The 14,680-nt window shown below is 43.1% G+C and overlaps 1 protein-coding gene across 3 annotated transcripts in view; it reads left to right on the top strand.

Annotated features, from left to right (window-relative positions):
* BTBD9 (BTB domain containing 9) overlaps window positions 1-14,680 on the top strand; it is a 533,997-nt gene that overhangs the window by 512,961 nt on the left and 6,356 nt on the right. For all 3 annotated transcript variants that reach the window (XM_030195766.1, XM_030195767.1, XM_030195768.1), the window contains exon 10: window positions 5,749-5,827. In XM_030195766.1, coding sequence (XP_030051626.1) covers window positions 5,749-5,827 — 79 coding nt within the window. The remainder of the gene's footprint in view (window positions 1-5,748; window positions 5,828-14,680) is intronic.

The raw sequence follows: 14,680 nt of genomic DNA, 5'->3' as shown, positions 1-14,680 counted from the left end.
CTCTGAAAATAGCACTGGAACAGTGTGGGGTTTTACCGCACCTCTGATCAGTTCTCTCTGATCATGCTGTAGAGGTTTGGGAGGAGCATGCTCAGGCACAATCCTCCCGCACTTGTTTGACAGGTCTGGGCTGTGAAACACAGGGGCTGGAGGTCCATGGGACCACCAGACCCCAACTACCCCCGCCCCAAGCTGGGGCTGCTGCATTGGGGGGAATGGGGACCTGCTAGCATGCAAATGCATGCTAGATAGGGCTCACCATTCCTCCCCAATGGTCTGCAAACCCTAACGCCAGCTCCGAGCTGGCGTAGGGCTTGCCACAGCCAGCGAGCCAATCTTTGGCACGTTGGTCGCTGATCATCGGGGATGAATAGGTTTAGCATGCATTTGCATGTTACTTGCACTAAGAGCCCTATTTTGCATGCTTGTTACGTTCAGAGCCTGCTAGCACATTGTTTCACGCGCTTGGGGGCTCTGATTATGGGGCGGTAGCAAACACAGGCACTAGTATGGCTAACAGCCTCTGGTGCCTGCGTTTGCTTCTGATCATCGGCCCATAAATCTGGGATAAGAGAGGTCACTAGGAAGCAAAAGGGTTAGGGAGTTCTGGAGAGAGGGACAAACACAGAAAAAAAGCTTTTGTTGAGGCAAATTGGGAATGAAAGATGGAGGGGATGCAAAGTCGGTTTTCTGTTGCAGATCAAAGAGGTTTGGCGGGGGCATGAGGTGAAATGGTAGTAGGGGGGAGACCAGTACAAAAGTGCCTTGTGATGAGGTGAGAATCTTATGTTGTATCCTAAAAGGAATTGGTAGCCAGTAGTAGGTATGAAAGAGGGCAGTTACTTGGTTGAAACAGCTAGCCCTTGCTACAAGTCTATTGGATGTGTTTTGAACCTCCTGTAGATGTTTCAGAGAAGCATAGCACAAGTGGAATCATCTAAATAGCTACAAACTGAGCAAATGAACAGACTAGAGGGCGAAGGTTGGCTGAGAGCAGTTCACAGATCCCAGGGGTACTAAACCCTGATGGTGCTGGGTCCCTCCCCCAAATCCTTGTTAGAGTTTCTGGATGCAGTGCCTACTGTCCTTTTCCTCTACTGATGAGAGGAGGCCAAAGATAAGTTCCCTGAACACTGGCTGATTTGGGAAGTGGGGGAGGGCCTTTAATGCAGCCTCTTCCTAGAATCTCTTCTGGCCTGCTGTGGTGCTGTGTCTAACCAACTTGGTTAGAGTGTCAAAAATGATTATACTCCCTCTCTTTCCTTCACTGGTTTCCAGTATGCCTGAGAAAAAGAGAAGTGACATGTTGCAAGTAAGTCATGACAGTTCAATGTGTCAGCTGGTGCATTTGTCCTGGCCTGGGAGCGGGCAAACAAGCAAGCACCAGCTAGTTGACACATTGCAGGTAAATCATGGCAGTTCAGCATGTCAGCTCTGGCTTGTGAGGCAAGCAGGCATCAGGTGGGTGAGCAGAGGCTATGGAAGTTTAGCATCCAGTTGAAAACAGAGCTGGAGAGATTCTCCAGATTGAGCCAAGGCTTGCGCAGTGCACATGGAATAGGACCTGGTCAACACTCCTCTATTGATTAGATCAGCCAATGAGGTTTAATTGACAGGAGATGGTGGGAGTGTGCTTGGCCCATTATCTGGCCTGAAGCCAGTAGGTAACATAGTAAATGACGACAGATAAAGACCTGTACGGTCCATCCAGTCTGCCCAACAAGATAAACTCATTTTACATGGTATGTGATACTTTATACCCGAGTTTGATTTGTCCCTGCCTTTCTCAGGACACAGACCGTAGAAGTCAGCCCAGCACTGTTCTTGTACTAAGTTTTGAAGTTAACGTCGATGCCCCTTAAAATTTACACTCCAGCCCATCCCTATTTATTCAGTCACGATCAGGGCGTAAACCGAAGAAGTCTGGCCAGCTCCCGTTTTGTTTCCCAATTTCCGGCGTCACCACCTAATCTCCGCTAAGGTTCCATGGAACCATTCCTTCTAAACAGGATTCTTTTGTGTTTATCCCAGGTATGTTTGAATTCTGGACTTTGCCATCATACAAAGTAATGCATTTTGAGTGTATCAAGATGGCAGCAGCTGTATAGGGAAGTAATTAAACCTCCTTGGGATCAGCAGCCTATTTATAGTTGTTTTGCATAGATGAAGCCTAGCATGCCCTTTATTTACCTCTTTCCCTCTGATAGGAAAATAAGGACTTGTATATGCTGGAATGTGGTAGAGCTCATTCAGCTCCAGTTCTCTGCTGAGTTAATATTTTTAGCAGGCAAACTTTCATGTTGGAGCCCCTCTCTACCTCCCTTCTTCCAAGCTAGGGAAGCAATGGCGGGAACAGCCTACAGAATGTTACCACAACCAGGAACTTTGCATATTGTGGTGGCAACATGTGAAACATTTCCCCAAAAGAGTGACGTTCCTGTGGTGCCATAATTACATTTAAAGGGTCCACTGGACCCCTCCCCCAGGGAAACATCCAGTCCCTGGTGGCCCATTGGGTCTGATGCCACTCCAGCCCCGATAACAGAACTAAACTGTTAGGAATGTCTCTCTAAGCCCGAAGCTCCTCCCCTTCCTTAAATAGGTCCTTGCTTCCCCCAGGACCCCAACTCATCCCAAGGAGGTTGTGGGGAGAATCAATCCCCACTCACTCTTGCCCCACTGTCTGTTTCACAAAATAGCGCCACTAACCCCTGGGATATGACTACTAGGAGCCAGATTGCTAACTAAGGACAAACAGCAGGGTTCTCATGTTGGGGATCAGTAGTGTAGCAGGACTGAAGAGACACAGTAGCTCTTTTCATTCAGGTTTTATGATTTTTAGTATGTTTTTCAGTCTTATGCTCTTGATGTAATTATGGTGTTGTGGTTTATAATATGTATTTTATTTTATTTTCTGTTTAGTATGCATAATTGCTTAAAAATTCAATATATTGCCTTTCATCAAGTCATTCCAAAACAGTTAACAATAGGCAAACTAAATTAAGAAGAAAGGGGGGAAATGGGAGATATAATAAAGACATTTAAATACCTCTGTGCTAAAAATGTATAGGAAGCGCGTTATCAACTGAAAGGAAGCTCTGGAACCATGAGGCATAGGATCAAGGTGGACAGACTTAAGGAAATACTTCTTCACAGAATGAGTGGTAAATTCGTAGAATAGCCTCCCATTGAAGGTGGTGGAGATGGAGACTATCGGAATTCTAGAAAGCATGGGACATGCACGTAAGATCTCTAAGGGAGAGGACGTGATTGTAGAGCTTAGAAGTCGGTGCGGATGGGCAGATAAGCCATATGGTCTTTATCTGTCATCAGTTTCTATGTTCCTCCATCAGTCCACTGACAATGACTGAATCCACAGAGGAGCCAGCAAAGACATACAAGAATCCTAGGGTTGTCAGAGGTTCAGTAGGATAGGTTTTCACTTCCTTTTAAATATCGTTAAACTGAAAAAAATGCAAATGGTTCAGTTTCATTATCTGAGGACTGTTCTCTCAGTTAAAAGTCCCCTTAATCTCATGTCGTTGTGCCAGTCAAGAAGAATGTGCACTCACTCAGGAACCAGCGCAGAAAGCCACACACCAGTGGCTGAGCGCACAGTTTCTAATGCAAACCTACTGCAAAGGTTTTGTTTGTCTGATGCAGTAAACAAATGGCATATGAACTACTGCCATGTTAATTAGTGTACGCTGTTAGAAAAAACAGCACGGACCGCAGCGGAAGACTGCAGACGTTTGCTGCTGAAGAGTGGTAATTGGCTCATGCACTGGCAGGAACGGAGATATTTTTTAAAAAAACACTACCCCCCCAAGAGGTCACCTCCACACCCCCTAAAAAATCAACTAATCCCCCTCCTGAGTTAACCTCCCAAAGGATCCAGTCCCCCCTGCCCGAATTAACCCTCTGATCATCTGATTTCCCAGCCTCCCAAATAAATAGCTCCCCTAATCCCATAACCCACTAAATAGCCCTAATGTCTTTTGGGCCCTCCTGATTCCCCACCAAATAACCTTGGTTTCTAGTGCCTCCCTCCTCCCAGTGTACTTTCAAAAGGAGGCAAGAGCAGTGCCCACTCGCTCTTGCTTCCATGCTGCCATCTTTGAAAATGGCAGTGCTTGATGCTGTATGATAGATCTTGTGATGTCCCACATGGGGTTAGTCTGCCAAATAAGGGAATTTTTCCCTTATTTGATAGACTTTGCCCAGACTTCCCAATAAGAAGAAAATTCTCTTGTGTGGCAGTCTTATCCCTGTGGTGTGTCCCACTGGATTGGGTGCCACCATTTTCGAAGATGGCTCAGAGGCAGGAGCAAGTGAAGATGGCTCCTGCCACCTCTTCGTTGGGGAGTCCCATGGGGGGGGGGGGGGCAGGGTGTTGGGGGTGTATATAAGGGCTGATACGTTTGTGGCAGTCAAGGGGAGGGTTGAGGGGTCATTTCAGGAGGATTGGGAGTCATTTCTGTTGTTCATACAGTTTGGGTGTGCCAGTAGACACCAGGACTATTTTAGGGGTGGGGATCGAGGCTGGGGGTCCACTAGACACCAGGGTGGGTTTCTTTTTTTATAGGGAGAGATCTAGGGTTGTCAGGTCTATTGGGGGTCATAGGAACTAAGTTTTAAAATGATTGGATGTGCTAAAGCCAATGAAAATGACCTCTCCCTGGACACAGTCACGTAGCTTGTTCAATATTGGAGGTGCTCAAGCACCTACAGCACCCATAGAGCTGGTTCCTATGATTGGGGGGTTGGTAGGAGGATCAGGAATATGAGGAGCTTGGGAACGATTAGCTTTTGTATCACAATGCAACTGCTGCAGAAGGGCAAACTTAACCCATCTCTGCCTCGGACCTGGCATTTAGGTTCCTACTTTGTGCTTGCCACGTTCTACAGCTGTTCTTTGCATCAGGGCAGAATAACTAATATCCTCATTACCATCCATTTTTATTGTTGTGCATTATATAAGGTTTTGCTTAAGGTCAAAAGCTTTTTCTGCATTGTGCGCCCAGAAACTTGCATGTAGACCTCTCACCTACTGTGACCTTTCACCTGTGGTAGCTTTCTTTATTGGCCCCTCAGACTTTAAACAGGACAGTAACCTCTGTGAAAAGCCACCATGTTTTTATATGGACTGAGTCCATGAAACAGTACAGTATACTGAATTAGTTATTTGAGAGGCTGATAACATTTTCTGAAAGCCCTGCAGCTATGTCAGTTTGAAAAGAAAAACGTAAATTGTTGGCTTGGCAAATTAAGATGGAGGCAATGAGCTAGTTAGTTTTCAGCCATTTGAATGGAGCAGGGAAAAGATTTATTTCACTGTAATGATAGTGTACTGCTCTGAATTTGCAGGATGATAGGACTACATTTAAGTTTTGACCACCACGTTGTCATACAGAGTGTCAGCCATATGTTGCACTGCAGAGCTGCAGTTACATGGTTCTGTTATATACACTCTCATATTAGATGTAGTATCGGAGGCCTAAATCCTGAAATTGCTCACTAGACTGACATTGCAGGGGTAAAGGATGAAATATCTAAAGACCGGTGGGAGATGTTAATGTCTGCCTGCTCTTCACTTGTGTTCGCCTACCCATTAGTGCTCAGAAAGACATAGGAAAGACCAGTGGTACTGCCTATCTGAGCCACAGCACGATTTCTCTTCTGGGGGGGGGGGGGGGGTTGTTTCTGCACACTTTGATGACCCAGATGGTCTGTCTGTTTGTTCCCTAGATCCTGGCAGATGATAACGTTTGACAGACAGCCTGCTTCATTCATCAGAATAGTTGGGACTCACAACACAGCCAATGAGGTAAGAGACCAGCCTTTGAAGGAGGAGATCTGGCTCCCTGGAAAAGGGGCTGTCAATCTTGCATCACTGCATTTGTCTGGTGGCCCAATGAAAATAGTTGCTTCCTTAGTAGCATAGTAGATAGCAGCAGATAATGACCAAGGGCCCTGTTTACTAAGCAGCATTATAGGTGCGTTTTTTAACATGCATTAACCATGTACGTGCCTACAATATCCCCATAGGCACCTACATGATTAGCGCACGCGCTAAAAACACTAACGCAACATAGTAAACAGGGCCACTAGTTTTGTAATTAGGCTTGTAACTGTTTCCCATGCAAGCTGCCCACCCCTAGGCTTTTCTTTAGGGTGGTAATTGTACTTGTTCTTTACTGCACTATTCTGGTTTTGAATCATTTGTCTGTGCTTTTGTGGTTACAAACACAATTTTAGAGGTTTGCAAATTGATAGAAATCTCCATCATTGTCACATCTTCCGTTTTAAGTGTTGCACATGAATATTTTAAAATGCAGCGTTAAATTAGTTTTTCACTGCTTCTTTTAAAAAAAATTATACTAATTTAGATAAGCTTATGATGCCCTGTTTGATTTTTAAGAATTATAAGTTAAATAGGAATGAAATGTAAAAAAAAAAAAAAAACTGGTTAGCCCTTTTGAGAGCGTTGCAGTCCTGCATTGGCTGGTTTTGAACCTTTGCCACTCCATGCTGCAGAAAGCATAGTGACCTCTATCCTGGACACCATGTTGAGGGCCTAGTCTGGGTGTCCAGATTCCATACTAGCATAACCTGGTATCAGTGCGCCTTACATTTCTGCACTCACAGTTACAAGTCTTTACAGAATAGCCTGGCATTTCCGCTGTGTGTGTGCCCGTGTTCTGTACATTTATGTTCACAAGGGATGCATAAAAATGGACACCCAGTTATACAATTGCCCTTCACAGCCACAACACTAAGAAATAGTTTTAATATGATAAAATAGTTTCTTCTGTTTATCTTCTATTTGCAAGGAATGAATACTTTTCTCTGCCATTTCCCAGAACCCCTGTAGCTCTATATTAACGAACTGACTGGATTAGTATCAGTACTGTGAAGTGCAACAGACCTGTCACCTAATGGAGTCAAACATTCAAGGGATAATCCAGAAATGTCAGAGATTTCAGGAAACGAATGCAGATGAAATAGCAGTAAATAATGGAAGAAACAGGGCCGAGTTGGCCCATCCAGTCTGTCGGTTGCAGTTTCTTCACAACACCAACTTTCCATTCCCCATGTCTTTTACTGAGATCTGTTTTAGATACCATCCAAGGAATATACAATAGAAAACAAATTATAGTAACATAGTAAATGACGGCAGATAAAGACCTGAACAGTCCATCCAGTCTGCCCAACAAGATAAACTCATTTTACATGGTACGTGATACTTTATACCTGAGTTTGATTTGTCCTTGACATTCTCAGGGCACAGACCATAGAAGTCTGCCCAGCATTGTTCTTGTACTAAAAGTTCTGAAGATTCTGGAATCCTAAAGAGTTACAAGATTCCGGAATCCCAATTAGTAGCAACATTCCATGTAGAACCCCAAAGAGTAACATAGTAACATAGTAAATGACGGCAGATAAAAGACCTGTACGGTCCATCCATTCTGCCCAACAAGATAAACTCATTTCACATGGTATGTGATACTTTATACCCGAGTTTGATTGGTCCTTGCCTTTCTCAGGGCACAGACCGTAGAAGTCTGCACAGCACTGTTCTTGTACTAAAGGTTCTGAAGCTAACGTCGAAGCCCCTTAAAATTTATACTTCTGCCCATTCATATCTATTCAGTCACAATGAGGGCACAGATCGTAGAAGTCTGCCCAGCATTGTTCTTGTACTAAAATTTCTGAAGTACATAAGTAATGCCATACTGGGAAAAGACCAAGGGTCCATCGAGCCCAGCATCTTGTCCACGACAGCGGCCAATCCAGGCCAAGGGCATCTGGCAAGCTTCCCAAACGTACAAACATTCTATACATGTTATTCCTGGGATTTTGGATTTTTCCAAGTCCGTTTAGTAGCGGTTTATGGACTTCTCCTTTAGGAAACCGTCCAACCCCTTTTAAAACTCTGCTAAGCTAACCGCCTTCACCACATTTTCCGGCAATGAATTCCAGAGTTTAATTACACGTTGGGTGAAGAAAAATTTTCTCCGATTTGTTTTAAATTTACTACACTTTAGTTTAATCGCATGCCCCCTAGTCCTAGTATTTTTGGAAAGCGTGAACAGACGCTTCACATCCACCTGTTCCACTCCACTCATTATTTTATATACCTCTATCATGTCTCCCCTCAGCCGTCTCTTCTCCAAGCTGAATAGCCCTAGCCTCCTTAGTCTTTCTTCATAGGGAAGTCGTCCCATCTCCGCTATCATTTTAGTCGCCCTTCGCTGCACCTTTTCCAATTCTACTATATCTTTCTTGAGATGCGGCGACCAGAATTAAACACAATACTCAAGGTGCGGTCGCACCATGGAGCGATACAACGGCATTATAACATCCTCACACCTGTTTTTCATACCTTTCCTAATAATACCCAACATTCTATTCGCTTTCATAGCCGCAGCAGCACACTGAGCAGAAGGTTTCAGCGTGTTATCGATGACGACACCCAGATCCCTTTCTTGGTCCGTAACTCCTAACGTGGAACCTTGCATGACGTAGCTATAATTCGGGTTCTTTTTTCCCACATGCATCACCTTGCACTTGCTCACATTAAACGTCATCTGCCATTTAGCCGCCCAGTCTCCCAGTCTCGTAAGGTCCTCTTGTAATTTTTCACAATCCTGTCGCGAGTTAACGACTTTGAATAACTTTGTGTCATCAGCAAATTTAATTACCTCGCTAGTTACTCCCATCTCTAAATCATTTATAAATATATTAAAAAGCAGCGGTCCTAGCACAGACCCCTGAGGAACCCCACTAACTACCCTTCTCCATTGTGAATACTGCCCATTTAACCCCACTCTCTATTTCCTATCCTTCAACCAGTTTTTATTCCACAATAGGACATTTCCTCCTATCCCATGACCCTCCAATTTCCTCTGTAGTCTTTCATGAGGTACCTTGTCAAACGCCTTTTGAAAATCCAGATACACAATATCAACCGGCTCCCCTTTGTCCACGTTTGTTTACTCCTTCAAAGAATTGAAGTAAATTGGTCAGGCAAGATTTCCCCACACAAAAGCCGTGCTGACTCGGTCTCAGTAATCCATGTCCTCGGATGTGCTCTGTAATTTTGTTTTTAATAATAGCCTCTACCATTTTCCCCGGCACCGACGTCAGACTCACCGGTCTATAATTTCCCGGATCTCCCCTGGAGCCTTTTTTAAAAATGGGCGTTACATTGGCCACCCTCCAATCTTCCGGTACCACGCTCGATTTTAAGGATAAGTTGCATATCACTAGCAGTAGCTCCGCAAGCTCATTTTTCAGTTCTATCAGTACTCTAGAATGAATACCATCCGGTCCAGGAGATTTGCTACTCTTCAGTTTGCCGAACTGCCCCATTACGTCCTCCAGGTTTACCGTGAAGTCAGTAAGTTTCTCCGACTCATCCGCTTGAAATACCATTTCCGACACCAGTATCCCACCCAAATCTTCCTCGGTGAAGACCGAAGCAAAGAATTCATTCAGTCTCTCCGCTACGTCTTTGTCTTCCTTGATCGCACCTTTTACCCCTCGGTCATCCAGCAGCCCAACCGATTCTTTTGCCGGCTTCCTGCTTTTAATATACCGAAAAAAATTTTTACTATGTTTTTTTGCCTCTAATGCTATCTTTTTTTCGTAATCCCTCTTGGCCTTCTTTATCTGCACCTTGCATTTGCTTTGACACTCCTTATGCTGCTTCTTGTTATTTTCAGACGGTTCCTTCTTCCATTTTCTGAAGGCGTTTCTTTTAGCCCTAATAGCTTCCTTCACCTCACTTTTCAACCAGGCCGGCTGTCTTTTGGAGTTCCGTCTTTCTTTTCTAATTCGCGGAATATGTATGGCCTGGGCCTCCAGGATGGTATTTTTGAACAGCGTCCATGCCTGTTGTACAGTTTTTACTCTCTCAGTTGCCCCCCCTAAGTTTTTTTTCCGGAATCCTAATTAGTAGCAGCATTCCATGTAGAACCCCAAAGAGTAACATTGTAACATATAATAACATAGTAAATGATGGCAGATAAAGACCTGTACAGTCCATCCAGTCTGCCCAATAAGATAAATTCATTTTACATGGTATGTGATTTGTCCTTGCCATTCTCAGGGCACAGACCGTAGAAGTCTGCCCAGCACTGTTCTTGTATAAACGTTCTGAAGCTAACATCGAAGCCCCTTAAAGTTTACACTCCAGCCCATCCATATCTATTCAGTTACGATCAGGGCACAGACCGTATAAGTCCGCTAAGGTTCTGTAGATCCATTCCTTCTAAACAGGATTCTTTTGTGTTTATCCCAAGCATGTTTGAATTCCATTACCGTTTTCATCTCCATCACCTCCTGCGGGAGGGCATTCCATGTATCTACCACCCTTTCCGTGAAAAAATATTTCCTGACACTCCTGAGTCTGCCCCCCCCCCCTCAACCTTAGTTCACGTCCTCTATTTCTACCACCTTCCCGTCTCCAGAAAAGGTTCATTTGCGGATACCTTTCAGGTATTTGAACATCTGTATCATGTCACCCCTGTTTCTCCTTTCCTCCAGTATACGTGTTCAGGTCGGCAAGTCTCTCCTCATACGGTTTGCAATGCAAATCCCATGCCATTTTTGTAGCTTTTCTTTGCACTGTTTCCAGTCTTTTTCCATCTTAACAAGATACGGTCTCCAAAACTGAACACAATACTCCAAGTTGTAGAGGGGCATCAACACCTCCTTTCTTCTGCTGGTTATACCCCTCTCTATGCATAGATGCCTAGTACCCTTCTGGCCACGTCCGTCGCCTTGTCAATTGCGAGACTTTTTCCTTAAGACCAACAAGATAGTGTAATAAGCTGGCAATCTATTTAGCTGCCAACCAACACTAATGGGATGGACACAGAGGCTGCATCATTCCTCCTGCCATCAGTCAGCAGGTGAAGATCAGAACTTGCCTTTCATACTCATCACTGTCCTGTTAATTTAGACCATGCTACAAAATTTATGTTAAAACAAATTTTTCCGATCTGAGGAAGAAGGGCAACCTTCGAAAGCTAATCAAGAAATGTATTAAGTTATGTCCAATAAAAAAGGTATCATCTTATTTTCTTTTCCATGTTTTATTTTGTTTGATTTCTATTGATAACCTTTAAGAGTGGACTAACACGGCTACCACACCTCTCATGTTAAAACAAAAAATTAAAAAGTGGTAAAATTTAAGAAAAAAGTCTCCCTACAGTATCTGCTAGAAAGAAAGAAAGAAAGAAAGAAAAGCCTTAATATAAAAATATTTTTAAAGTGTATATAGGTGCTCAGAGTAGTGCTTCTATCAGCCACAGTCAAATCACACATTATCAGTCATTGCACCAGAATAATGGTGGGAACGAAGGGCTCCTTTTACAAAGCCATGGTGGTGATTCTCAGCACGGCAAATGCGACAAAGCTCATTCAATTCCTTTGAGCTTCATCGCATTTGCCACGCTGGAATCACTACCGCGGCTTAGTAAAAGGAGCCCTAAGTTCATTAGACTGTTGGGAGGGGCCTCTTGGAGTAGGTGGGGTTCTGTTGGGAGGGGCCTCTTGGAGTGGGTGGGGTTCTTTTCCCTTGCAGCCATGAAAGTTGAAGATTAGTTTTGTCTTGTCTCCTGATGACGCGTTAAGTGAAACATAGGTCTATGTCAAGCCTAGCCCTATGCACTGGAGTTTGAGAATTTTTCATTAACCTGTTTGACACTTGGGATTTGTCTTCACTGCGCACTAGACTTTTCTGGCTCAGCCACAAGTGTAAACTTTTGCATTAAACAACTTGGAATGACACCAGTTTTGTCTGAATCCGATAAGTGGACAGTTTTATATCTGTTGGATATCAAATGGACTTAGGGATCCTTTTACTAAGTTGCGCTAACAGATTTAGCACGTGCTAATGATTAGGCATGAAAACACATGTGGGGTTGGTTGAGCCTGTCCCTTTTAGTGATGTTGGTCTGATGATGAAGAGTTTTGTTGGCTCTGTGATTCCGTGGTTTGAAGAATTTTTAAGTAGTAAGATAGAGGTATATAAAATAATGAGTGGAGTGGAACAGGTGGATGTGAAGCGTCTGTTCACGCTTTCCAAAAATACTAGGACTAGGGAGCATGCGATGAAACTACAGTGTAGTAAATTTAAAACAAATCGGAGAAAATTTTTCTTCACCCAACATATAATTAAACTCTGGAATTCGTTGCCGGAGAAAGTGGTGAAGGCGGTTAGCTTAGCAGAGTTTAAAAAGGGGTTGGACGGTTTCCTAAAGGACAAGTCCATATACCGCTACTAAATGGACTTTGGAAAAATCCACAATTCCAGGAATAATATGTATAGAATGTTTGTATGTTTGGGAAGCTCGCCAGGTGCCCTTGGCCTGGATTGGCCGCTGTCGTGGACAGGATGCTGGGCTCGATGGACCCTTGGTCTTTTCCCAGTGTGGCATTACTTATGTACCTAGGATTTATAAGGTTCAGAAGGGACAACAAAAATCAGATTGTTGGGTTCCTACGGTGGGAGTCCCACAGGGCTCCCCCTCGTCCCCAATTCTTTTTAACGTTTTAAAGACAACTCTAGGAAGACTTTTGGGGGGAGGTTTTCCAGGGGCAATATGTATCTGTATTCAGATTATATTACTCTCGCTACTGCGATGGAACAGTAGGCTGCTCGATACAGGCTGAAGTTAATTAAATACTAGCAAGACAAAGACGCTGAGTTTGACTTCACCATTCAGGGAACCCCTGAGCTCTTCTTTAGTGATTTCAGGTGTTTTGGTTTTTTTTTAAAAAAAACATGTTTGAGAGGTTTTGTTAAATTGAGGCATTTATAACACATTAAACATGTCATAAATCAAGAACATTGTTAAATAGTGACACAGGCATTAGTGCTGCCTCCCAGCTTGATTATTGCAACTCGCTCTACCTGGGTTGTTCTAAATTACCCTTAAGGCGCTTGCAAGTTCTACAGAATACGGCAACAAAACTGATTTTTGGTAAACGAAGGTCTGACCATGTTACAACTTTGATGAAGAGTCTGCACTGTTGCCCAATGGAGACCGGCTGCCAACTTAAATTATACACTTTAGTGCATAAAACACTCTATGGTTCTGCCCTGAATATTTAGTTAGTTTGTTAATTTTTGGAATGACAGAGCGCTCTCTCAGGTCGAGGGATAATGGTCTGTTACAGTTCCTTACTTTGAAAAAAGTGAAGTACAAATGAATTCATGCAGTGAGATTTGCTTATAGTTCTGCCTGGTGTTGGAACTCCCTTCCTCCTGAACCGAGACTAACTTCGGGTCACCTGGAGTGTCATAAGTTGTTAAAAACCCATCTTTTTTTCTTTGTATTTATCTGATGGAGGAGACATTTCATTTTGATATATCAGATATTTTGTCTTTTTGGGGTTATGTGGATTTAATGTTCGTTTTGGATAAAGTTACTTCCTAGGGTTGGCCTAGCTTTTTATATTTTGTAATTCGCTCCGATCCAAATTTGGTATGGAGCAGAATATAAGTTTTATTGTAATGGTTTTGTTGTTTGTTATCATTATGTACGTTTTATTGCAATTCCACTTAATTGTAAGTGAATTCGAAATTGTTAAGTAAATAAATAAATCCATTAGCATACCTTAGTAAAAGGAGCCCTTAGTTTTGCAGCATTATTCCGACACAATGATTGATAATGTGTGATTTGCCTGTGGCTGATAGAAGCACTGCTCTGATCACCTGTATACACTTTCAAAAATGTTTTATATTATTAAGGGTCTTCTTTTACATATGTGTGTCAGCCAAAACTTAGAGGACTTAAAATTGTAGTATGCATCCATAGTAATCAACTGAATCCAAATTGTTCATTGGAACATCATCGTTGAGAGTTTCTGTCTCTCAAACAAATGTAATATCTCAGGACCAGATGAAAAGTTGTATTCCACTCTACTTTGATTCCATCAGAGACTTGTTTGTGTGCAGATATCATTTACATATAAATAAGTTATCCTGAAAACAAAGCTTGATGGCACTCTCCTAAGACTGAAGGTGGGAAATCCTAAATTAAGAGTGGACATGCTCCTGACAACCAGCCCAAGATAAAAAATCAAAGGCAGTGAGAGTTTCACCTGACTTGATTGATTTACTGAAAGCGAACACTAGAACTGTGTGGGAAAATGCCACATAAATCCTTTGTGATACTGATGAGACAGGTTCAGCACAAACATAAGAGCAGCCCATAAAAGCAAACAAATGTGAAAAATGAACAGTGTGATGATTTAAGAGCTCTCTCTCTGTTCCCTTTGTCTGAGAATTATAGATGGCGAGTAAAGGTAACTGTCTGCAGGTTGTGTTTTGGAGAGATCTGTAGTATCCTCAATGCCGGCAGAGAGCTTGGAGGAGAAAATCCTTCACGCGGAATGGCAGCGAAGCAGCATAATGAGTGCTGGAGGAGGCGATGATGAGGGATTGTGCAGATACGGTGATCAATAATGCTGTGAATTTACACATTTCCCTGAAGAAAAACGCACAAGGCTCCTGAAAATATAAGCAAGTGCCATCTTGGTTTGCCAACAATAAAAGTTGTTTAAAAAACAAACAGTGTACGCCATCTTTACTCTCTTAAGGAATGTTTTAAGAGGCAAACTGGAGTGATTACTAGGGTCCCCTTATAAGCATAAAGAAGTCAAT

The sequence above is a fragment of the Microcaecilia unicolor genome, chromosome 3 (genome assembly GCF_901765095.1).
Source record: "Microcaecilia unicolor chromosome 3, aMicUni1.1, whole genome shotgun sequence".
NCBI classification, from domain to species: domain Eukaryota; kingdom Metazoa; phylum Chordata; class Amphibia; order Gymnophiona; family Siphonopidae; genus Microcaecilia; species Microcaecilia unicolor.
The sequence above is the reverse complement of the archived record's forward strand: the minus strand, read 5'-3'. Positions and strand labels throughout refer to the sequence as shown.